The 26,509-nt window shown below is 44.9% G+C and overlaps 1 protein-coding gene across 1 annotated transcript in view; it reads right to left on the bottom strand.

The window, feature by feature from the left end:
* LOC142311317 (proton channel OTOP2-like) overlaps nucleotides 1-26,509 on the bottom strand; it is a 124,549-nt gene that overhangs the window by 4,572 nt on the left and 93,468 nt on the right. Inside the window, exons 4-5 of the mRNA XM_075349628.1 lie at nucleotides 22,675-22,814; nucleotides 8,725-9,587 (exon numbers count right to left, since the gene is read on the bottom strand). Coding sequence (XP_075205743.1) covers nucleotides 8,725-9,587; nucleotides 22,675-22,814 — 1,003 coding nt within the window. The remainder of the gene's footprint in view (nucleotides 1-8,724; nucleotides 9,588-22,674; nucleotides 22,815-26,509) is intronic.

Below are 26,509 nucleotides of genomic sequence, written 5' to 3'. Positions count from 1 at the left end.
AAAGGGTTAAAAAAATAAAAAATATACACACATTTGGTATCACCGTGTTCAGATATGACCGATCTATCAAAATATAAAATCAATTAATCTGATTAATAAACGGTCTAGTGGCAAAAAAATTCCAAACGCCAAAATTGTGTTTTTTGGTCACCACAAAATTTGCACAAAATACAATAACAGGCGATCAAAATGTAGCATCTGCGCAAAAATGGTACCGTTAAAACCATCAGCTCGAGACACAAAAAAGAAGCTATGACTGAGCCCTAGATCCCGAAAAATGAGAACGCTATGGGTTTCGGAAAATGGTGCAAAAAGTGCACCACTTTTTTGGACAAACTTGTGAATATGTTTTAACCCCTTAGATAAAAGTAAACCTATACATGTTTGGTGTCTACAAACTCGTATCGACCTGAGGCATCACACCAATACATCAGTTTTACCATATAGTGAACACAGTGAATAAAATATCCCAAAAACTATTGTGCGATCACACTTCCAGTACATTATATGGTAAAACTTATGGTTTCATTTAATAGTGCAGCTCGGCACACAGAAAACAAGCCCTTATATGGCAAGATTGATAGAAAAATAAAAAAGTTACGGCTCTTGAAAGAAGAGGAGCAAATAAATAAAAAAAAAACAAAACACCGGAAAATCGCCCAGGGGTGAAGGGGTTAACAACACAAGTTCCCCTAATAACAGGCCTTGCCATGGTCGACCAAAGACATTGAGTGCATATGCTCAACGTCATATCCAGAGGTTGCTTTTTCAAAAGAGATGTATGAATGCTGCCAGCATTGCTGTAGAGGTTGCAGGTGTGCGGAGGTCAGCCGTCAGCCAGTCAGTGCTCAGACCATATGTCACACTCTGCATTACAATGATCTGCATGACTGTCATCCCAGAAGGAAACCTTTTCTAAAGATGATGCACAAGAAAGCCCACAAACAGATTGCTGAAGACAAACAGACTAAGGACATGGATTACTAGAACCATGTCTTGTAGTCTGATGAGACCAAGATAAACTTATTTGGTTCAGATGGTGTCAAGCATGTGTGGCGGCAACCAGGTGAGTACAAAATCAAGTGTGTTTTGCCTACAGTCAATCATGGTGGTGGGAGTGGTATAGTTTTGAGCTGCATGAGTGCTGCCAGCTGTGGTGTCTACAGTTCATTGAGGGAACCATGAATGCCAACGTGTACTATGACATACTGAAACAGTGCATGATCCCCTCCCTTTTGGAAGTCAAGCCACAGAGCAGTATTCCAACATGATAACGACCCCACATACACCTCCAAGATGACGACTGCCTTGCTAAAGAAACTGAGGGTAAAGGTGTAGGATTCGCCAAGCATGTTTCCAGACCTAAACCCTTTTGAACATATGTGGGGCATCCTTAAACAGAAGGTGGAGGAGTGCTAAGTCTCTAACATTCACAAGCTACGTGATGTCGTCATGGAGGACAGAAGAGGATTCCAGTGGCTCCTGTGAAACTCTAGTGAACTCCATTCCCAAGAGAGTTAAGACAATGCTTCAAAATAATGGTGGCCACACAAACTATTGACACTTTGTGCACAATTTGGCCTTTTTCACTTAGGGGTGTAGTCACTTTTGTTGCCAGCGGTTTAGACAATTATGGCTGTGTGTAGAGTTATTTACAGGACACACCAAATTAACACTGTTATACAAGCTGTACACTGACTATGCTACATTGTATCAATGTGTAATATCTTCAGTGTTGTCCCATGAAAAAATAGAAGAAAATATTTACAAAAATGTGAGAGGTGTACTCACTTTTATGATATACTGTCAGTAATGTGTCTTGAAATTTCTCCAGTATTTATGAACATAACTTTGATGTTGTAATCATTCCATTTTCAGATTCAAAAGGTTTCCTAGAATTACAGGTAACTTGTCTGCCAAAAATCATTGCCACATGTGTTCCTAAGCTATTTGCAATTGCAATTTACAATCCATTACTGGAGTGGCGCTATTTCTGAAAGAAAGCGGACATGTTTTACCATATTGTGGACAACTCCTCCCTAAACCTATAGCATATATACATATTATGACACTGTTTTCACAAGTCCTTTATTTGGGGACAGATGGTGCTTAAAATTAGAGACTTGTCTGAGTTTGGTCTGAGTCTTGGATGAAACTCATACATTCAAGATTATAGGTGCGCTAAAAAATCGGATCCCATCTGGAACATTTGTATTGCTTCTGATACATAGATACTCTGCAGTTATCAGTCTAGCAAATGTATTCGGTCGTGTTCTTTTTAAACTACTGATGTATAGATGAAAATGTCACTTAGATGTAAAATACAGACATACAGTAAATGATATACATATGGCAATAAATTTTACTATATTGCAGAGAAAAATATTTTAACTGACAACCAACATGGATTTATGAAAGATAAGTTGTGCCTAACATGTATGGGGCAGTAAGTGCAAATCTCGATGCTGGTCATGCGGCTGATGTGATATTTCCGGCTTTGCCATTTGATACTGTACCCCATAATAGCCTTATACTGAAGCTTCAGAAGCAGGGACAAGGAAAACTATATGTAGATAGGTAAAAAACTTGTTATGGTGCAGAAAATAAAGAGTCGTTGTAAATGAGAGTAAAGTGTCAGCTTATGCTGATGACACAAAACATTGTGGGATAATAATTAGCTTGACAGTAGTACAGAACGATCTAGATAACTTGTCTTCATGGGCAAACACAAGGCAGATGAGGTTTATGTAAAGTAATGGCCCCAATAATCATATTGCTGCATATACCGAAAATGGAAATATATTAGGGATTATAAAACAAGAAAAGGACTTTGGGTTTCTGGTTACAAATAAGCTGAGCAGCACTCAATGTCAGGCAGCAGCTGCTAAAGCAAACAAGATTTTAGGTTGTATAAAAAGAGAGAGAAAATTCTTTGATCCCAATGTATGATTACTCTTGTATAAATCACTTGTAAGACCACATCTAGCAAATGGGATCCAGTTTGATGAAAACACGTTAGGTGGGTTGCGCTGCTGGAGTAAATTGATTCTTCATTCTTCAACAATAATGGTAATGTAAGGAGGTGGACTATTTGTTGTCGCGTTCCTTTCCCTGAAGATACTAATCGCGTTGTTATATTGTCAAGTGAATTGTGTTCTGCATATTTGTTAATGTTGTGATATAATGTGTAGTGTACAGTAATATTATATGTAGTAATATAACATGGTGCGTTTTCAGTGCATTTTTAGTGCATTTTTTTTTCTGTTGTTAATGGCAAAATGCAGGTCAAAAATGCCCAAAGAATTGACAAGCTGCTTCTTTTTTCTGCACCCAACACTGCAAGGAAAAAAGAAGCAACATGCGCACAGCCTTTCTGAATTCTCAGATTTTCCAGGAGAAGGAAATGCATGCAGTTTTGGGCAACAAACTGCACCCAAAACGCAGCAAAACAAAATGCAGCGTATGCACAAGGCAAGGCCTTATAATGGTTTCATGTATGATTTTATGCACTTTACTGTTAGGGGGTTGAGCTGTGTCCAGCAACAGAAAGTGAGCATGTTCAGAGACAGTTAAGTGTTGAGACTAGCTGAAACCATAATACAAAGGGAAAGGAACAGTTTCTTCTTTAAAGTTAGTGAAGACCCAGTGCTTGACAAAAACTGACAGTCTGTAGGTCATCAAGGCCACATGTAGTGGGTGACCAGTGTCAGCAAAAGGAAAAAGAAGACTGCGTTAAGATAGTGTGATCCTGAAGTGATGATCGAGACAGAATGTGAGACGATGCAGAAGCTAGAGACCAACCTTCAAACGAAATGGCCCCAGGAAGAAGGGTCCAGGTGATGAGATTTTAGCTGCAAGGCCCCAAGCCTAAGAAGTAATGAGTCGAGATGGACTGGTACCTGGACGAAGTTGACTTTTCCCAGGCGGAGTCTCTCCAAGCGTCTGAGAGTGCAAGGCTCTACTCTGGCACTTCTGGTTACCCCTTACTCACTTGTCTATGAGGGAAAAGATGTGGATTCTGAAGCATCTGGCAGCTACTCTGGCCAAAGTCAGTCACTTTCCATTTCTGTGGTTCCACATAGACAAGGAGGTAGGGTGTTTTGCCACTTTGGCCAGAGTAGCTCCCAGACGCAAAACACGTTACCCCCTCCTCTATGTGGAGCCACAGAAATGGAAAGTGACTGACATGGATTAGACTGTTATGCTGGGACACACAGGACCAGTAAGATCAGGAACAACCCAGAGCAAGCTGAGAATGTGTCTCTGAAGATGTGCTATACAACTGAAATGTGCTGGAAGTTATTTGCCCACTATTTTGTGAATAAAGTTGATGATGAAGGACTGTTAAATAAAGTATTGTTCTGGTTTTCTCCTTGTTTAAACGAGTCATCATTCTTTCCTGGCCAGCAAAAGCAAACAGCAACATGCGGTTTACACTGGTGTGCAGCCCACATCTCACAAGTCCAGACACCCAACCAGGTCCATGTCTTTCATGTAGCCTGCTGGGGCGTCTGGAGTCAATCCCTCACTCACGACAACTACCGTGCATCACTCTACACTTGGCGTAGTCAAAAGGATTAAGCCTTGCCATTGGAAGATCCGATTGCTGCGTAGAAGACCTATATTGTTTAAACACAGTGAGCATGGCATGATCGATCATTGCACTGAGCATAAGCTTTAAGATGGCGGATGGTGGTGTAGCTCCAAAAGAGCACTTTGGAAGAGCATTATGGAGTCAATCTCTTGCCCACAACTACCACCCACCGCCATTCTACAGTAATAAGATTTTTTTCATTCACTATAACCGCATTTCAATAGCTGTATCATGTGAAAAAAAAAACAGTTTGACTTGATAAAGGTAAGGTAAATGTATTGTGAATGAAAAAACCTCATTGCCATCACTGTTGAAGAATCGATTTACTCCAACAGAGCAGCCCACCAAACAGGTTTTCATCCAACTGCATACAATATTTCCTGGTGCGTTTGTCCATTAGCCACAGGGCAGCAGCTGTTTTTCTTTATGCCTACAGAGGATCTGTGCCAGGTGAACGTTAATCAAGCACTTACGTATTTTCCCTTCCTAGGGTATTACCCTATTGTGCGCTCTGTTCTCAACATCTAGATTGCTTCACATTTAAAATATGGGATCTAGCTTTAGGCTCCACATTTTAAACAGAATATTCTCAAGTTAAGGTTTGTTTAATGCGGGCAACTACTTTATTACGTGGGATAGAAGGTCTCTCCTATATATGAGGTCAATACAAAGGACTGGCCCATAACGTATTCCTTCCAAAGGACCAGGGGACATTCATTACTTGTGGAAGAAGAGAGATTCCGGCAGCTAAATAGGAAAGGGTTCTGTATAGTTAGAGGAGTAAGATTGGGGAATACCCTACCGCAAGAGGTAGTAATGACAGAAACTATATCAGCATTTCTAAAAGGACTGTATGCTTTTCTGACAACAAATGGCATTGTGAGTTACAAAAAACTAACGATAAACAATGTGCTACTGGTGAAGGTTAAACTTGATGGACCTACGGACCTAAATAAGTATGTAACTGGACCTAAATAACTACAAGTGCTTCTCAATAAATTTGAATATTATCAAAAAGTTAATTTATTTCAGTTAGTCAATATAAAAAGTGAAACAAATATATTATATAGAGTCATTACACAGAGAGTGATCTATTTCAAGTGTTTATTTCTGTAAATGTTGATGATTATGGCTTACAGCCAATGAAAACCCAAAAGTCATTATCTCAGAAAATTACAATAATTACCACAAAACACCAGCAAAGGCTTCCTAACAATTTAAAATGGTCGCTTAGTCTGGTTTAGTAGGGTACACAATCATGGGGAAGACTGCTGACGTGACAGATGTCTAGAAGGCAGTCATTGACACACTCCACAAGGAGTGTAAGCCACAAAAGGTCATTGCTAAAGAAGCTGGCTGTTCACAGAGTGCTGTGTCCAAGCATATTAATGGAGATTTGAGTGGAAGGAGAAAGTGTGGTGGAAAAAGGTGCAGAAGCAACTGGGATAACCGCAGCCTTAACAAGATTGTTAAGAAAAGGTCATTCAAAAATTTGGGGGAGATTCACAAGGAGTTGACTGCTGCTAGAGTCAATGCTTCAAGAGCCACCACACACAGACGTATCCAGGACACGGACTACAAGTGTCGCATTCCTTGTGTCAAGCCACTCCATGACCAATAGACAACACCAGAAGTGTATTACCTGGGCCAAGGAGAAAAAGAACTGGACTGTTGCTCAGTGGTCCAAGGTGTTATTTTCAGATTAAAATAAATTTTGCATTTCATTTGGAAATAAATGTCCCAGAGTCTGGAGAAAGAGTGGAGAGGCCACAATCCAAGCTGCTGAGGTCCAGTGTGAAATTTCCACAATCAGTGATGGTTTGGGGAGCCATGTCATCTGCTGATGTAGGTTCATTGTGTTTTATCAAGACCAAAATCAGCGCAGCAGTCTACCAGGAAATTTCAGAGCACTTCATGCTTCCCTCTGCCGACAAGCTTTTTGGTGTTGGAAATTTGGAAATTTTATTTTCTAGCAGAACTTGTCCACACTGCCAAAAGTACCAATACCTGCTTTAATAACCACAGTATCACTGTGCTTGATTGGCCAGCAAACTTGTCTGACCTAAACCCCATCTATGGGGCATTGTCACAAAAGAGATGAAAGACACCAGATCCAACAATGCAAATGAGCTAAAGGCTGCTATCAAAGCAACCTGGGCTTCCATCACACCTCAGCAGTGCCACAGGCTGATCGCCTCCATGTCACGCCACATTGATGTAGTAATTCATGCAAAAGGAGCCCCGACTAAGTATTGAGGCATTTACTGTACACACTTTTCAGTAGGCGCCAACATTTCTGAGTTTAAAATAATTTTTTCAGTTGGTCTATATAATATTCTAATTTTCTGAGATAATGACTTTTGGGTTTTCATTGGCTGTAAGCCATAATCATCAACATTAACAGAAATAATCACTTGAAATAGATCACTTTGTGTAATGACTATATAATATATGCATTTCCCATTTTGTATTGAATTACTGCAATAAATTAACTTTTTTATGATATTTCAATTTATTGAGATGCACTTGTATGTAACTATGGATGAAAAGCCGATAATTTTTCATATACTAGTCTGGCCTCAGGCTGAGACTGACATTATTACTTTAAGACCAAGCCTTTAGACTAAGAAAAAGTTAAAGGGAACCTGTCAGCAGAAATTTCGACTTAAACCTAACAGATTCCCCCTCTGCAGCTCCTGGGCTGCATTCTAGAAAGGTCCCTGTTAGTATTGTGGCCCCTTTCTGACCCAAAAAAAGAGTTTATATCGAGGTACCTTTTTGGCTTCTGATTCTCTAAATGTGTCACGGGGGCGGGCTGCCTGATGGCCGTTATTCTGCCCCCTGTTCCTGTATGCCGCCCCCATCGCCGATTTCTATACTTCTGGACGCCGCCCACTGCTCCAGCCATCCCCGCGCATGCCCAGTGCTCATCTCTCGTGGATGAGCACTGTGCCCAGTGTCACCGGTGGTGACGTGCGCGCAGGGTTTAGATTATGGGCGGTGCTGTGATGTTAATTACCAAGCAACCGCCCATAATCGCGGGACCGCGCATTCCCCCTCGGCCTGCTTGTTTCTGCGCAAGCGCGCTGCAGCTGAACTCCTCCTGATCGGTGTAGTCACTGCTCCGCGCTCCTCCCATCTATTTCCTGCCTCAGGGCAAGATGGGAAGGAGGTGACGTGAGTTCAGCTGCAGCGCGCTTGCGCAGAAAGAAGCAGGCCGAGGGGGAATGCGCGGTCCCGCGATTATGGGCGGTTGCTTGGTAATAAACATCACAGCACCGCCCATAATCTAAACCCTGCGCGCACGTCACCACCGGTGACACTGGGCACAGTGCTCATCCACGAGAGATGAGCACTGGGCATGCGCGGGGATGGCTGGAGCAGTGGGCGGCGTCCAGAAGTATAGAAATCGGCGATGGGGGCGGCATACAGGAACAGGGGGCAGAATAACGGCCATCAGGCAGCCCGCCCCCGTGACACATTTAGAGAATCAGAAGCCAAAAAGGTACCTCGATATAAACTCTTTTTTTGGGTCAGAAAGGGGCCACAATACTAACAGGGACCTTGCTAGAATGCAGCCCAGGAGCTGCAGAGGGGGAATCTGTTAGGTTTAAGTCGAAATTTCTGCTGACAGGTTCCCTTTAAAGCTGGAAGAACTCTCTAATTATGATCCAATTATGAATCAACATAGAACAATGGATGGTGATGAATTGCTGAGTGCATATTGTGCAGATATTCTAAAGTGAAACTGTGGACTTATTTTTATAACTAAGAAGCAATCTGGGAAATTCGTTTTATGATCTGGCCTGATAGTGATCAGACACATCAAGGCTTTCATTATAAAACACAGAGAATTTTACTCTGGGCTACACAGAAGACATTGTGTGAGCTGGGTTGTCAAAGTGAGGGTCAAGCGGTAAAGCTTCAGAAATCATGACAAAATATACTGAATATTGATTAATAAAGAACTTGCAGATTACATAAAAACAATTCCAGAGATATTTTAAAAAATACTTACAAGACCTAAAACATAAAAACTAAGTCTCACTTCAATTTTAAAGCGCTACTGAATATAAAGGTGGCATATAAATATTATTATTATTTATTACCATTTAAAACTCATTACTTACTATTATGTTGCAAAGGAAAAGAAACAAGTACACATCTTTCATAGTTTTTCTTTTCTTGAGATGACTTTTAATTTGAGCGCTCAAGGTTCCTCTTCTCGACAATTTTCTGCTGGAATTCTTTGGAAGCGTAAGAGATTGCCTTCTGTCCGTTTCTGGAGCAGTGATATGCACTATGGTTTCATGTTGTACCGTAGGGCTTGAGAGATTTGAACTAATAGGACTTAATGGTAAATTAGGTGGAAGACGATGCAGTCCCTCAATAATAAAAGCGTTCTGAATCGAATGCTGGAGAATCATCAATATTGAATAACTGAGCATTAATCCATTCAAAGAACTGAATGGTTGAGTAGATACCATGGCTATGCTGGAGTAATAGGAGATTGCATATTGACCTAGTGTTGCTCCAAGTAGTAGAGCCGTATCCAGTGCACGGCTTGGGTTCTTCTGTTTGTCCATGTTTCTTTTGTCTAATCTGAAAATTATCATTCCCACTAAATTAGCCAGGCACATGAGAGCAAGGCTGACCACGTGATAAATACAAAAGGTTGTCAGTGACAACCACTGTCTATCCTTGTTATCCCTACCTATTTCATACATGATAAACATCACTAGACCAATAAGAAAAATAGTCAAACCACACATTAGTCCCAAGAGGGGTATATGTTGGCGAAATCCTGGTCCAATTCCATGGTGATGGGAAGCATTGTCATCAATTTGACGCCCTACGTTCTTCCACATGATATAAATCATGGCTGCAGCAAACAGATTATACTCAATGTTAAAGGGGTACAAGTAAATGTATATTTTGGTGTCATTTTTGCACTGCAATCTGCACCCACATCTTTCCTCATTTTCAGATTCATCTGTAAAGACAAATGCCTGTGTTTAGTAGGTTGTCTGATGGTGTCATATAGTCTGATTTATTTTCAGCAACTAGTTGGCAATAATTCTTTATTTACAGTTAGGTAATAAAAAAGTTGTATCCACATGTAAAGGAGAAGCTGTTAAAGGGGTGGTTCACCCATAATTATTATTTGCTAGATCGATATTATGTTGAGAAACAATGTTTCTCTCAATTACCTTAAGTTGGAAATAGTGCCTGTGAGAGGCGCTATTGCGGACCCCTGTTCCCCATCGGCTGACCCCCGGGCTCCGTGACCTCGGGATCACCGCGACCGATCGCAGTTTCCGTGAGTGATTGGCTGTGGGCGGTGTTTCACAGCAAAGCGCTGCCAGCAGGAGACACGCTGGGCTGTGACGAGTGGTGAAGCACTGCCCACAGCCCAGTGACTCACGGAGACTGGGCCCAGTGATGTCACGTGATCAGAAACTTGACGTTACATCACCGGATCCCCGAGGTGATGGAGCCCGGGGGTCAGGCGATGGGGAACGGCGGTCTGCAATAGCGCCTCTCATAGGCACTATTGCCAACATAAGGTATTTGAGAGAAACATTGTTTCTCAAAATAATATTGATCTAGCAAATAATAAATATGGGTGAACCACTTCTTTAACACTCCCCCGGAAAAATCTTATAGGGACATAGTGTATTATCATCTTGTATATGTGGCTTTATCTATTTGGTGGCCTGCAGCACTTATCTAATAAGTTACTTAGGGTACCGTCTCATTAAACGACGTACCAGCAATTCCGACCACGATATGACCTGGTCAGGATCGCTGGTGCGTTGCAACATGGTCGCTGGTGAGCTGTCAATTAGGCAGATCTCACCAGCGACCAGTGACCAGCCACCAGCCAGCAGCGACTCATGGAAACGATGCTGCGCTTGGTAACCAAGGTAAATATCGTGTAACTAAGCAAAATGCTTTGCTTGGTTACCCGATATTTACACTGGTTACCAGCGTACACCGCTTAGCGCTGGCTCCCTGCACTCATAGCCAGGGTACACATCGGGTTACTAAGAAAAGCACTTCGCTTAGTTACCCGATGTGTACTCTGGCTATGTGTGCAGGGAGCAGGGAGCCGGCACTGGCAGCCTGAGAGCGGCGTACGCTAGTAACCAAGGTAAATATCGGGTAACCAAGCAAAGCGCTTTGCTTGGTTACCCGATGTGTACCTTGGTTACGTGTGCAGGGAGCAGGGAGCCGGTGTCTAGAAGCTGCGGACGCTAGTAACCAAGGTAAATATCGGGTAACCAAGCAAAGCCTTTGCTTGGTTACCCGATGTGTACCTTGGTTACCAGTCTCCGCAGAAGCCAGCTCCCTGCTCCCTGCACATTCAGATCGTTGCTCTCTCGCTGTCAAAGACAGCGATGTGTGCTTCACAGCGGGAGAGCAAAGAGCAAAAAATGAATCAGAGCTGTGTGTAATGATCAGCGATCTTACAGCAGGGGCCAGGTCACTGATCAGTGTCACACACAACGAGATCGCTAATGAGGTCACTGGTAAGTCACAAAACCTGTGACGCAGCAGCAATCTCGCTAGCGATCTCGCAGTGTGAGAAGTACCCCTTATTGTTTGCTAGGCAGATAGGGAAGAGTACTGAAGAGAGAAGGACCTATGTTCCTAATATTAGCAGACCTGCATTGAACAGCTTTTGTGTGAGAAAAAGGGAGACCATTCTCAGATAACATGTTCTGCTGTATCTGCTGTAAACAAAGACTTAATGGCAGAAGGATTCCTTATCTCAGATAAATGAGGACCTACAGTAATCTAAACTAGATAACAAATGGAAGACTAGCTAGACCTGAGGATCATAGAGGAGAGGATGGCCGGGCAGGGACACATGTTCTCCTACAGGGAACCAAAGATGCAATGGCTCACTAAGGAGCATGTGGCCCAAATAGATTTTGAGAACAGTAGTGAGGATGTGAGGGAGGGAGGGTGGTGGGGTGTACAGGGTTCTATCACCTCTGCAGTGGTGACAGACCTTGTATAAGTTTATATTGATAAGCGTAATTTGTTATATGGCCACTAGATGGCAATGTGGTATCGGAGATCACTTTCCTGTTACCCTCTGGGCAGGGAAGAGGACAGTCGGTAAATCCCTGGGAGGGGCATAGCTTATGAAAGCTAGAGGAGAGTCACCCAAAAGGAGTGAGAGACAAATGCCAGATTACAGAATTTGACAACATCCTCAGGGTCATCTCTAGCACTGAGCGCGAAATATGGAAGAACTGATCTTAACTGCATCTCAGAAGAGGGTTTAGTCCAGCTGGTCGGAGTGGTGACTGTTTTCCTGGATATATACCCAGAGAACGCCCTTGTATGGCAGAGAGGTCAGTGGACTCTTAAAGAGAAGAGTAGGTCCTGACCCCCCAGGAACGGGAGAAGAAGTGTTGTCAGCATAGGGCCATTTCAGTAGTGCAAGTTAAATCCCTGTGGGTGCAATGAAGTGGACTAAAAAGGAATATTTGATTCCGCCAGTGAAGTATGAAGTCAGAAGAGGGGTTGAGGGGCCTGAAGGCTTTTAAAGAAGTTCAGGTGCCAGGAGTGCGGTCGGCTGGTAAATTGATTTATGTGACCGAATTTAAGTGAAATCTCGCCGGGGTCATAAGCGATGCACATGTCATGCGAGCTGAGGATATAACGAAGTTGTTGACAAGTAAAGTTCCAGTGATTAAGAAAAGCTCTTCAGTGTCGATCTCATTGTCCCAGAGAGTGAATGGACTTAGGGGTGCTTCACACACAGCGAGATCACTACTGAGATCGCTGCTGAGTCACGGTTTTTGTGACCTCATTAGCGATCTCGCTGTGTGTGACACTGAGCAGTGATCTGGCCCCTGCTGTGAGATCGCTGCTCGTTACACACAGTCCTGGTTCGTTTTTTTATTGTTGCTCTCCCGCTGATAAGCACACATCGCTGTGTGTGACAGCGAGAGAGCAACAATCCTGAATGTCCAGGGAGCAGGAGCCGGCGTCTGACAGCCTGCGGTAAGCTGTAACCAAGGTAAACATCGGGTAACCAAGGTGGTTACCCGATATTTACCTTTGTTACCAGCCTCCGCAGCTATCACGCTGCCAGTCTCGGCTCCTGCTCCCTGCACACACAGCTAAGTGGTGTGCACTGTTAACTAATGTAAACATCGGGTAACCATACCTGATGTTTACCTTAGTTACCAGTGTCCGCAGCTTCCAGACGCCGGCTCCGTGCAAGCGCAGCGTCGCTTGCACGTCGCTGCTGGCTGGGGGCTGGTCACTGGTCGCTGGTGAGATCTGCCTGTTTGACAGCTCACCAGCGACCATGTAGCGATGCAGCAGCGATCCTGACCAGGTCAGATCGCTGGTCGGATCGCTGCTGCATCGCTAAAGTGTGAAGGCACCCTTATGCAAACAACTATTTACACGAGAGTGGTGACCGGGGCCTCAGGGGTTAAGGTCTAGCCACGCTGCGGCCCAGCGACCACCTATGTGGACGACTACAGAAGCCCGTCTTTCATTCTTGCAAGGAGTCATAGTGATGGACCTCGGCCAGTGAGTTCCTCACACGAATGTAAGAGGGAGATCCCCTAGTGGTTTGCTGATATTAATTGCGTATATTAATTGTCTCCAGCTCTGTACATTTTTAACTTTTGTTCAATAAATTTGCCAAAAATGTTTACTGCCGTCTGCACTTCCCGGGTGTTTGCTGGATCCATTCCTATTTTCCTAAAATATATTATATATATATATATATATATATATATACAGTGCTGGCCAAAGTATTGGCACCCCTGCAATTCTGTCAGATAATTCTCAGTTTCTTCTTGAAAATGATTGCAATCACAAATTCTTTGGTATTATTATCTTCATTTATTTTGCTTGCAATGAAAAAACGCAAAAGAGAATGAAACAAAAATCAAATCATTGATCATTTCACACAAAACTCCAAAAATGGGCCAGACAAAAGTATTGGCACCCTTAAGCGGGCTTTACACGCTGCGATATCGGTACCGATATCGCTAGCGTGCCACCCGCCCCCATCGTTTGTGCGAGACATACATATCGCTGCCCATCGCGCACAAAATCGCGCACCCCCGTCACACATACTTACCTGCATAGCGACATCGCTGTGACCGGCAAACCGCCTCCTTTCTAAGGGGTCGGTCCATTCGGCGTCACAGCGACGTCACTAAGCGGCCGCCCAATCAAAGCGAAGGGGCGGAGATGAGCGGGACGAACATTCCGCCCATCTCCTTCCTTCCTCATTGCAGGCGGGATGCTGGTAACGTGAGGTTCCTCTTTCCTCCGGGATCACATGGAGCGATGTGTGCTGCCGCAGGAACGACGAACTACATCGCCCAAATATCAGCAACGATAATTGGGAGGAGGGGAGCATGTCACCGATGAGCGATTTTGAACGTTTTTGCGACGATTCAAAATCGCTCATAGGAGTCACACACAACGAGATCGCTAGAGCGGCCGGATGTGCATCACAAATTCCGTGACCCCAACGAGATCGCTGTAGCAAAATCATAGCGTGTAAAGCCACCTTTAGCCTAATACTTGGTTGCACAACCTTTAGCCAAAATAACTGCGAACAACCACTTCCGGTAACCATTAATGAGTTTCTTACAATGCTCTGCAGGAATTTTAGACCATTCTTCTTTGGCAAACTGCTCCAGGTCCCTGAGATTTGAAGGGTGCCTTCTCCAAACTGCTATTTTGAGATCTCTCCACAAGTGTTCTATGGGATTCAGGTCTGGACTCATTGCTGGCCACTTTAGTAGTCTCCAGTGCTTTCTCTCAAACCATTTTCTAGTGCTTTTTGAAGTGTGTTTTGGGTCATTGTCCTGCTGGAAGACCCATGACCTCTGAGGGAGACCCAGCTTTCTCACACTGGGCCCTACATTATGCTGCAAAATTTGTTGGTAGTCTTCAGACTTCATAATGCCATGCACACGGTCAAGCAGTCCAGTGCTAGAGGCAACAAAGCAACCCCAAAACATCAGGGAACCTCCGTCATGTTTGACTGTAGGGACTGTGTTCTTTTCTTTGAATGCCTCTTTTTTTTTTCCTGTAAACTCTATGTTGATGGCTTTTCCCAAAAAGCTCTACTTTTGTCTCATCTGACCAGAGAACATTCTTCCAAAAGGTTTTAGGCTTTCTCAGGTAAGTTTTGGCAAACTCCAGCCTGGCTTTTTTATGTCTCGGGGTAAGAAGTGGGGTCTTCCTGAGTATCCTATCATACAGTCCCTTTTCATTCAGACACTGACGGATAGTACGGGTTGACACTGTTGTATCCTCGGACTGCAGGGAAGCTTGAACTTGTTTGGAAGTTAGTCGAGGTTCTTTATCCACCATCCGCACAATCTTGCGTAGAAATCTCTCGTCAATTTTTCTTTTCCTTCCACATCTAGAGAGGTTAGCCACAGTGCCATGGGCTTTAAACTTCTTGATGACACTGCGCACCGTAGACACAGGAACTTTCAGGTCTTTGGAGATGGACTTGTAGCCTTGAGATTGCTCATGCTTCCTCACAATTTGGATTCTCAAGTCCTCAGACAGTTCTTTGGTCTTCTTTCTTTTCTCCATGCTCAATGTGGTAAACACAAGGACACAGGACAGAGGTTGAGTCAACTTTAATCCATGTCAACTGGCTGCAAGTGTGATTTAGTTATTGCCAACACCTGTTAGGTGCCACAGGTAAGTTACAGGTGCTTTTAATTACACAATTTAGAGAAGCATCACATGATTTTTCAAACAGTGCCAATACTTTTGTCCACCCCCTTTTTTATGTTTGGTGTGGAATTATATCCAATTTGGCTTTTTTTGACATATTTATTTATTTTTTTTCATTGAAGACAAATTAAATGAAGATAATAATACCAAAGAATTTGTGATTGCAATCATTTTCAGGAAGAAACTGAGTATTATCTGACAGAATTGCAGGGGTGTCAATACTTTTGGCCAGCACTGTATATATATGTATGTATATATATATATCTATATATATATATATATATATATGTATATATATATATATATGTATATATATACATACACACAGTATATATATCCTATATATCTTATTTTGATATGGGACACATCGTCATACAAATTCTACGTAAAGGGTTTCCCATTAAATACATTCATTAACTACCCCGACAACAGCTAGGCAAAACATGAAAAAGTGCATTTATTTAAAGTTATATTAAAATCAGATCCCAGTTGTGTTTAACAACATATATTCTGTCAGATCATATTCTTTGGTAGTTGAAATCTTCCTATGTGGACTTTAATTCAGCTCTGCCATAGATTGTACACTATACGTTCCAATGTGTGAAATCCAGGGTGAAAATCTACAGAACAGTGAGTACACTGAGGACCTGAAAATTTCCTGCATACTCTCATTTTTTCATGTTCACATATAGCACTGTGCAAAAGTTTTAGGCAGGTGTAGAAAAAAATGCTTCAAAGTAAAAACGCTTTCAAAAATTGAAGTATAAATGGTTTATGTTTATCAATTAACAAAATGCAAAGTGAATTAATAAAAGAGTAATATATAATAAATTAATATTTGGTTATGGCCATCTTCTGACTTCCAACTAAAGAATGTATGTCCGGAACACCATTGGTGTGAACATGGTGCAAGACTCAAAAAACATAACTATACAATAGGATAAAGAGTTGCACACAAGTCACAATGTATATGGGAATGATGAAAAGCAAAGCTGCTATAGGAATATGGCTAAACATCTCTTATATTTCTATTATTCATAGCAGTTATGCATATTTCATTTTTCATACTTTTTCAGATAGTTCATTGAATTTTTCAGTCTAGTATTCCCATAGCAGTTTTGCTTTTCATCATTCCCATATACATTGTGACTTGTGCGCGTCTCTTTATCCTATTGTATAGTTATCTTTTTTGACTCTTGCACCCTGTTCACACCATTGGTGTTCCAGATATACATTCTTTAGTTAGTATACACTTTTTGTCTGAGAACCCTGCCCCACCCACAGCCATTTGTTTCACTTCCCGTATATAGCTTGGTCCTTTGCTTTCCATACCATACAGAGCAAGTTTTTTAACTGCAGGTGAGGTTACATATAGGCTAAGGACCCCAAAAATAGAGATTACCTTGGTGCTGGTTTTGGGGCTCTTTTGCATTGATCAATACAATGGCTAAACAGCTCTTATATTTCTATTTTTCATAGCAGTTATGCATATTTCATTTGTCATGTTTTTTCAGTTCATCAGGTCGTCACAGGGTATTGTGCAATCTGCCCTTCTGCATGATATCCACCTCCTCCTTGGTTACGGGTCCCTGACCTTTGGTGTTGCTAAGAACAAGCTAATCAAAACCCTAGGAACACTCTGCACCACACCCACCAGACACACCAGTGGACAGCCTGAAGGGAATAGGGTTGGCCATTTGGGGAGTTAGTTAAGGGGAGGTTAGGAATGTCAGGAGACAGTCAGTTAAGCAGTGACTCTCAAGAGGAGAGGTCAGGAGCTGGGCTCCTTTAGACTACTAGGTGGCAGACGTTGGTCTGGGCCTGGTAGGAGCTGGACCCCAGTCGCAGGGGATTGTGACAAGCGGAACGGACTGTCGAGGAGGACAGCCGGCGGCCTTGTGCCATCACCGGGTAGGGGCCAGGGCACGACGGGGTACGTGGACTCTAGGCCAGGAAGTAACTTCAGGCGTCCTGGTAATTTACCCGACGAGGACAGAGCCTTCAAGATCCGTTCTCCGCCCGCTCCAAAATCGGGGTACTAACGCAACGAGGGGGATAGGACTTTCCCACTGCATAGTCCAGAAAATCCAAAGCGTGAACCCTGAGAGCAAGCTCACTCAGTTAGCCACACTGGTGAGCGGGACCTGTTTAGTTTCATGCTAAAAGAGACCAACTACAGAAAAGAGGTGCCAAGGTTAAGGTCACAGGCTAACAAGCAACACCAATGGGCGCGGGATCCAGGCGTGCTCCCTCCCTGCTACAGTGGCATCAAGAACTTTGGTTTACCACAGTTGTCAGCGTTATTGGACTGAGTGAGTACGCAATTAACCCTTACCGGCCCAACGGCACCTCCCCGACACCATCACCGAGTCCCGGGGCATCCCCCCTACCTGTGGAGTCGTTAAACACCTGGCTGCCCACTCCATCGCTACCGGGTACTCCCAGCTGCAGCGGTGGTACTTCACCCTTACCACACACCATGGGTGGCGTCATGAACTTTAACCAAACAGCCCCATGTAAATATCCGCCCTTTTATTTGGGTGGCCGCGTGACCCCGACCCCCCGGGTCCGGAGACCCCTCAAGCCACCGCAGATCCGGCTGCTGACGCGGGGGCGGCACGCTCGGGTGCCGGACCTAGGCCCAGATTCCAGACCCAGATTCCGGGTGTGCAATCCGGATTCAGCACTGGGGAAATTAAAGGAAAACTAAAGAAAACAAGAATTATGCGAGCCTTTCATTCTTACGGAGACTCGGTGTCATGAGGCACACTGCTTCCAGTTCACGATTCACTTCCTGTGCTGCGCAATTCATTCATTGCATACACAGAGCTTTCCGTGCTTTCCCCACCCACCGGCCGTCCTGTCGTCTGTGATTGGTTACAGTCAGATGCGCCCACAGCTTGTGACAGTGTCTGCCTGTAGTCATTGCTCATCACGGCTTAGTCATTGTCTACACTCACAGCCGGCGGTCGTGCTCTATGGCCACTCGCTGTGAGATATAGCAGAGCTGGAAGTGGTGTGGGATCTGGTGTGGATTACGCCGGACCTGGGGGGTGTTGGGGGTTAATAAAGTGGTGAAAGAGGGTGTGTTGTTTTTTTTATTCCATATAAAGGATTTTTTCTCTCTGTTTGTACTTATTTACTTTCATTTACAGGTTAGTGATGCAGGTATCTCATAGATGCCTGTGCAATAACTAATCTAGGGTTTAGTAGCAGCTGTGTGCTGTTATTAACCCTGCTATTACCCCAATTTCCACCGCACCAGGGCAACGGGAAGAGCCAGTAAAGCAACGGGATTGTCACATCTAAAGGATGCGGCAATACCGGGCGGCTGCGGGCTGAGAATACCAGCCCCCAGATGGCTTTATCTTGGCTGGGTATCAAAATTGGGGGGACCGCAAGTTGCTTTTTTTATTATTTATTTAAATTTTTAAAAAAAAAGCCGCATGCTGTTTCTCTGCCGGAGTCACACTCGCGTCGCATCACCCGGCACAGCCGCACACTCTTCTAAAGGGAGCTGGTTGGTCGCTGTGTTTCTATGTACATGCACGCTCATGTTCGGAGAGCGGCAGGCTATGCTGGGTGATGTGATGTGAGTCCCTCGCATGAGTGTGGCTTTGCATCACTAGGTATAGCCACACACTCTAACAGGAGCGGGTTGGCCGCATGTGTTTCTACGGGGCCTTGCGAAAGTATTCGGCCCCCTTGAATTTGTCAACCTTTACCCACATTTCAGGCTTCAAACATAAAGATAAAAAAATGTTTTAAACTTTTTTAAAAAATAAATAACTGAAAAGTGGGGCGTGCATTATTATTTGTACCATTTAAGTTAATACTTTGTAGCGCCAACTTTTGCTGCGATTACTGCTGCAAGTCGTTTGGGGTATGTGTACATCAGTTTTGCACATCGAGAGACTGAAATTCTTGCCCATTCTTCCTTTGAAACAGCTTGACCTGAGTGAGGTTGGATGGAGAGCGTTTGTGAACAGCAGTTTTCAGCTCTTTTCACAGATTCTCGATTGGATTCAGGTCTGGACTGTGACTTGGCCATTCTAACACCTGGATACATTTATTTTTGAACCATTCCATTGTAGATTTTGCTTTGTGCTTGGGATCATTGTCTTGTTGGAAGATAAATCTCCGTCCCAGTCTCAGGTCTTTTGCAGACTCCAACAGGTTTTCTTCAAGAATGGTCCTGTATTAGGCTCCATCCATCTTCCCATCAATTTTAACCATCTGCCCTGTCCCTGATGAAGAAAAGCAGGCCCAAACCATGATTCTGCCACCACCATGTTTGACAGTGAGGATGGTGTGTTCAGGGTGATGAACTGTATTGCTTTTACGCCAAACATATTGTTTGGCATTGTTGCAAAAAAGTTCGATTTTGTTTTCATCTGACCAATGCACCCTTTTCCACATGTTTGTTGTGTCTCCCAGGTGGCTTGTGGCAAACTGTAAATGGCACTTTTTATGGATATCTTTGAGAAATGGCTTTCTTCTTACCACTCTTCCATAAAGGCCTGTGCAGTGTATGATTGATTGTTGTCCTGTGGACAGACTCTCCCACCTCAGCTGTAGATCTCTGCAGTTCATCCAGAGTGATCATGGGTCTCTTGGCTGCATCTCTGATCAGTCTTCTCCTTGTTTGAGATGAAGGTTTTGAGGAACGGCCGGGTCTTGGTAGATTTACAGTGGTATGATACTCCTTCCATTTCAATATGATCGCTTGCACAGTGCTCCTTGGGATGTTTAAAGTTTTGGACATTTTTTGTAAGCAAATCCGGCTTTAAACTTCTCCACAACAGTATCACGGACTTGCCTGTTGTGCTCCTTGGTCTTCATGATGCTATCTGTGCTTTAAACAGAAAAATGAGACTATCACAGAGCAGGTGCATTTATACAGAGACTTGATTACACACAGGTGGATTATATTTATCATCATCAGTCATTTAGGACAACATTGGATCATTCAGAGATCCTCAATGAACTTCTGGAGTGAGTTTGCTGCACTGAAAGTAAAGGGGACGAATAATATTGCACGCCCCAATTTTCAGTTTTTTATTTTTAAAAAAGGTTTAAAATAAGCAAAAAAATTTGTTCAACTTCACAATTGTGTCCCACTTGTTGTTGATTCTTCACCATTAATTTAACATTTTTTATCTTTATGTTTGAAGCCTGAAATGTGGGCAAAAGTTGACAAATTCAAGGGGGCCGAATACTTTCGAAAGGCACTGTATATACCTGCACGCTCATGTTCAGAGAGTGGCAGGCCATGACGGGAGAGGTCATGCCAGATTCGCACAGGTCTCGCATCTCGTTACCCAGCACAGTGGCACACTCTTCTGACAGGAGCGGGTCGACCGTATGTGTTTCTATGTACATGCACACTCATATTCGGAGAGCGGCAGGCCATGCCGGGTGATGTGAGTCCCTCACATGTGTGACTCTGGGCTTATTTTGATACACAGCACAGATAAAGCCCGACAGCTGGGGGCTGCAACCATGGGATTTATCTGTGCTGGCATCAGAATATGGTGGACCCTGCGCCGATTGGTTTATTAATTCATTTATTTTTATACCACCATACTGACTTGCAGACACTTGCACTGCTTTTTCTGTATACTGGCCGTCCTGGTGCCTGTGATTGGTTGCAGTCAGCTGATAGGCTGACACTCAGGGTGAGGGCGCATCTAACTGCATTACCAATTTTACACGCCGGTGGGCGGGGAAAGCAGTGAATATTCAATGAGGATTAATTGTCAGCTCTGGAAGGGAAAGCGTGACCCGGAAGGAGTATGCCGCCATGACACAGCCTCGGTGAGTACACCGTGTACGCTCCTAACCCCCTATCCCTTCCACCAACATTTTTAATCTTCGGATTTTGGTCCCCATAGACTTATATGGGTATCGGATTCCGGAGTGGATCCGGGTTTTTTTTTAATTTAGCAGGGACCCGCTGGTCCTGTTTTTTTGTGAGTTCAATCAACTCTACCAACTCTAGTAGTAGGCTTAAAACTTGGTGAAGAACAGTCAGACTGTCACAAATGGGAAGTTTTGCAAAACAATTTCATGTCACAAGTTATACACCATTGTAAACAGAAAGACTGACGGCACTCCCTAACATGTAGTGTGAACAGCTGAATAACTGAGAATGACTATAATGACAAATAAAGACAGTTGCACTTTGAAATGCTAAAGCATGCAAACTATGAATGTAAGAATATAGAAATGTATTACTACTTAAGGAAATCTCAGAAAAAAATGGAGATCTATAGCATACAAAAATGGCCTTTTCTATATCTGTCCAGTAGCCATGTGAAGGCAATCTCATATTACTGGGTACCTACACTGAACAAAAGCTTCACTATGGGTATAAAAGCCTTCATGTAGGTACCCAATAATATGAGATTGCCTTGACGTGGCAACTGGGCAGATATAGAAATGGCCATTTTTGTATGCTAATCATCTCAATTTTTTCGTAGATTTAATTAAGCAGTAATACATGTTTATAGTCTTACATTCATGGTTTGCATGCTTTAGCATTTCAGAGTGCAACTGTCTTTTTCTGTCATTAATTGACATGTTTAGTTATGCATCTGTTCATACTACATGCCTGGCAGTAATGTCAGTTTTTTGTCTAGATTATGGGGTCACCCCTCCTCCATTAGCTACAGGTGATTTTATTCTCTATAGCAGGTTCCTACTTGCCCATACACATGGAGTTTTTTAAATCCAGAGAGAGGCTTCAGTTCAGTTAAGGTTCCCAGTAATATGAGATTACCTTGACGTGGCTACTAAGCAGATTTAGACAGCGAGCCCAAACATTCAGTCAAGGTCATTAAGAACTATCCTCAGTGTAAAGACGAACAAGGAATCCTGGAAGCGATGATTTGGCCCTCAGATACCTGACCCTGACATTTTGTTTATCTGGAATTGCACAAAGAAACTGAAGGATTTGCACAAGTCTACATCTGCATATCTGTGGTTAGTTCTCCAAGATGTTTGGAATAACCGCTCTGTCAAGTTCCTTGAAAAACTGAGTGCAATTGTGCTTATAAGAATTGGTGCTGATTTGAAGTCAAAATGTGGTCTTACCAAATATTGATTTGATTTAGATTTCTCGTTTGTTCACTTTTCATTTTGTTAATTGATAAAAATAAACTATTAAAACTTCTATTTTTGAAAGCATTTTTAGTTTGCATTTTTTCCATAACAGATGAAAAGGTTTGCACAGTAGCGTACATTGTACTGTAAATTGCTGTGCCATAAATTCACACTAGCAATCCATGGCAGCTATGTCACATCTGCATGTGGCCTAAAGATTTGTGTACCTTCTTTATTGAGGCTGCTATTACTGTCTTCAGAAATATTTAGCTGCTTATGTAGTTCAATTGTGTGATGAATGGACTCTTCCGCAACTTGATAGATCCATATAATCAGATTAACAGTCAGCAAGACCATCAGAAAACACCTGGGGTGAGGAAAATATGAGAAAGTCCAGTAAGTTAAATAATTTACAATCCTTAGCTATTATAGATCAATATGTTAAATATATATTCAAATTAACAGGAATATTTACACAACAGGGTCAATGACATGTAGAACAGTTTCATACAAGTATTGATAAGAGGAAAATCAGAAATTAATCACATTAGAATAAATATTTCATTGTCCTTAAAATCATGGGATTTTGCTTATGATGTTGTGAAGCCCCGCAAACGCTGTGTCGGTGCATTACCTTCAGGGACTCCACGTAGCTGGATCTGTCTGGTCACAGGTAGGAAACCTTCTCTGTAGTTTGTCGTGACGCCACTCTCAGATTTGCGGTCAGTGGGGGACCGCCACTGCAGGTTAAGGGATGCCTGGGGCTGATGGTGGGTGCAGCCAGTTGTAGTAGCCTCCTGAGAGTGAGGCAAGCCCCAGGGCCCTGTGTAGATGCGTAGAACTACAAGGCGCAGAATGACTCAACACAGGCAGGATGTCTTTCAGGGTTTTTACTCACAGTTGATGGCAGGGTGAGTGACCCGGGCGTAGCTGGGATGAACCAAGTGGGAACCAGGTGTCCTTCAGGCTGACTTGTGAGGGTGACTACTAACTCGCCTTCCTTAGCCCTTGGTGGTTTGGGGTAACCCCGACTTTGAGTCCCTATGGGGGTCACCCAGGGAAGATGCTGCAGCCTCTCTCCCCTTCGTTTGCCGTTTGCTTGTCGCCTGGACCAGGCCACTCCAGCTGCTTGCCTCCTGTGACCTATGGGCCCTAACTGTGGCTACGTGGCTGCGGCTTTTGTGGTGTTGTGGCGTGGGCTTTGAGAGCCCCACACCGGCAGGTTTAGCAAAAGAAAGCTGGATCTATCTCCGCTTCGGGATCTGCCGCCCGTTTGGGCCTGGTACTCTCTAGCAGTCTCCTTACTTCCCACTCCGTTGCTCTCTCTCTAGCTGAAGATGGATTTCGGGTAGCACTCCTAGTTGACCGTTCTCCCCCGTCGGTAGCCACTGCGCGGACGCTGTCAGACTACAGCAGCCCACGGGATCTGCTCCTCACTCGAGCTCCCTGGACTCTGCACTGAACCGGCTCACATCTGGGACCTTCACTGCTGCTCCTGTCTGAGCTTCACTTTCCTGCTCCTCACTCCTCCACACTCTGCTGCAGACTCTAGACTGTTTACTCCTCCTTCTCTTTTCCCTTTTTGTGCCTGCCTACGCCACCTAGCAACCAGATTCTCTTACCACACCCCTTGAGAGGAGATGGAGGCTTTTGGCCCCCTCCACTATTCCAGTGAAGGTGAAGGCTTTTCCCCCTCCTGGGATCCCCAGGGGTCCTCTCATGGGTACATGTGTGAGACCTGATCACTATGCGCCTGTGTTCCACACCCCGGTCAGCCTTCTGGATTACCTGTGTTGTACTGTCCCCAGCATGGGTGCAGTACTCAGTGGTGCCTGACCAGGTCAGGGGCGCCACATTCCCCCTTAGTTATCACCAGCACGTCCTCGGGCTGCAAGACAACATTTTAAAATGCATAAAACATTAAAACATGTAAAACATTTTTAAAAGCACCAGGTACCATACATCACCACCCTCCACCCACAAGTCCGTTAACCCACCCAAACCCTTTCAGGAGGCAGGTCACCGGTCCTTTTGGTAACCAGATCTGGGCCATCTACTTCCCCAGACCTTTCCTCCAATCTGCCTCTCCCGTTGGCCGCGCCTTCAGCCACTTCTGGCAGGATGTAGAGGCGGCTTTCATGGGCTGGTGGTTTCAGGGTATACCTGGCCTGGTGGATCCGCGCCCTCAGCCTCTTCTGGCAGGATGTAGAGGCGGCCTCCACAGTTGGTGCTGACCAGGTACCCTCTTTGTGGTGGAGAGCCAGGCCCCATAAACAGGCATGCTCTCTGGTCGCAGGTGAGCCAAGGCCCTATATACGGACGGGCTCCTCCCGGTTGCAGACGAGCCAAGCCCCTAAACAGGCTGACTCTGGTGGTGGTGGTGCCCTCTGGTGTAACTATTTACACTGCGAGAGTTTGTGGCTATAGCCAGTTCATAGCCTTAAGGTTTATGGTTTTCTCACACAAGTTTATGTGGGCACATACTTAAACGTAAACGTTGCAAAACTTCCAACTTTTTCAAAACTTTAACTTGCTGTATGCTTTACTTTATGCAGATTCCTCTACTCTTCCATACCAGGGCTTGGGCCTGTAGGGCTGCGGCACCTGCTGGTTTCTTGATCTCTTTCTTCGTCTGTGGGTTCGTTGTATTTTCTTTCTTCTTCAGTGTCTCTGTCTTCATCTTCTGTTGTGACTGCAGGGCTTCTGCAAGGACTTCTAGAACATGGTGCAACATCTAGGGCATACCAGCCTCTTTCTCCCTGATGCATAGTGAACTCCACTGAGTCTCCTATCTTCAAATTTCTTCCAGGGTGTCCTCTGGGCAGGTGGGCTCTCACATCCCTTCGATTGACAAAAATCCCTTCCTTCACACCAGGTGATACTATAAAGCCGTATCCTGATTTGAGGCTGAAATCTTCGACAATTCCTCGACGCAGGGGTCCTCTGATCTGGGGTTTGAACCTTCTCAGGAACCGTTTCTCCTCTAGGTCTCTGGCGGTGACTTCGTCTTTCTGCTCAGGAGATTGTGATGTTGGAGGATACTTTGTACTACCGCCTCGGCGCCGTGTCTTGCGGGCTGGATTCTGCGAAGTACAGCTTACAAGCTCCCAGGTGGGGTGGTTGGGCAGGTCTTCTTCAGCAGGAGGTGTCAGGTCTTCCTCGTCCCAGCGGGAATATGGCAGCATCTCCGGCTCTGGGACTAGCACTGCTGCTGGCTCCGGGGGCAACTCCTCAACTTCTTGCCCTCCTCTCCCCCTTAGTTCTTCGCTGCACTCTGGTCGTGGCAGCGCTAGGGATGAGTGTTCCTCAGCTGGCCCAGGCGGTGGACTCTTCGGCGTGGTTGCTGCAGGGGTTGCCTTAGGGGTGTGCGGAGGGAGCATGTACTGGTCCACCATCTCCTGTGGAAACTTGGCCTCCATGTCAGCCTTCAGCTGCCAGTACGCGGGGTCTTCACCTATCAGGGATTTCCTTGCAGGGACCTCCTTAGACTGGGGAGCGGTGTCTGCTCTGGCCTTGCAGGCCGGGGTAAATGGTGATGTAGTCTTTTCTTGGCGGGCCGCGCAGGGCATCGCTGCGGCGGCCTGGTCTTGGCGGGCCGCGCCTGGCATGGCGGCGGCCTGGTCTGTGCGGGCCGAGCCTGGCGTGGCGGCGGCCTGGATCTGCGTCGCTGTTGCGGCCAGTTCTTGGCGGGCCGGACTGGGCATTGCAGCCGCGGTCTGAATTGGCGTCGCATCCCCAATGGGGTCCGTGCCGGTGGAGCTGGGCGTCGCTGCAGTGATCGGGGCTTGACGGGCCGCACCTGGCGGGGCTGCGGCCTGGTTCAGCATCTCACTTGCGGCTCGGACGAGCGTCGCTGCTGCGGTGGGGTCTTGGCGGACTGGGCTCAGCAGGGTGGCAGCCTGGGTCAGCGTCACACCTGCGGCACGGATGAGTATCGCCGTGGCAGTCGGACCTTTGCGGGCCAGGCGGGGTGTCGCTGCGGCGGCCTGGATTTGGCGGGCCGCACCTAGCGTGGCTGCGGCCTCGCTCAGCGTCGCCGCGCCAGGCGCCTCTTCTGGGACC

This window comes from Anomaloglossus baeobatrachus, chromosome 5, assembly GCF_048569485.1.
Source record: "Anomaloglossus baeobatrachus isolate aAnoBae1 chromosome 5, aAnoBae1.hap1, whole genome shotgun sequence".
In the NCBI taxonomy this organism is placed as follows: domain Eukaryota; kingdom Metazoa; phylum Chordata; class Amphibia; order Anura; family Aromobatidae; genus Anomaloglossus; species Anomaloglossus baeobatrachus.
Note: the sequence above shows the minus strand (reverse complement) of the source record. Positions and strands in the feature narration are given on the sequence as shown.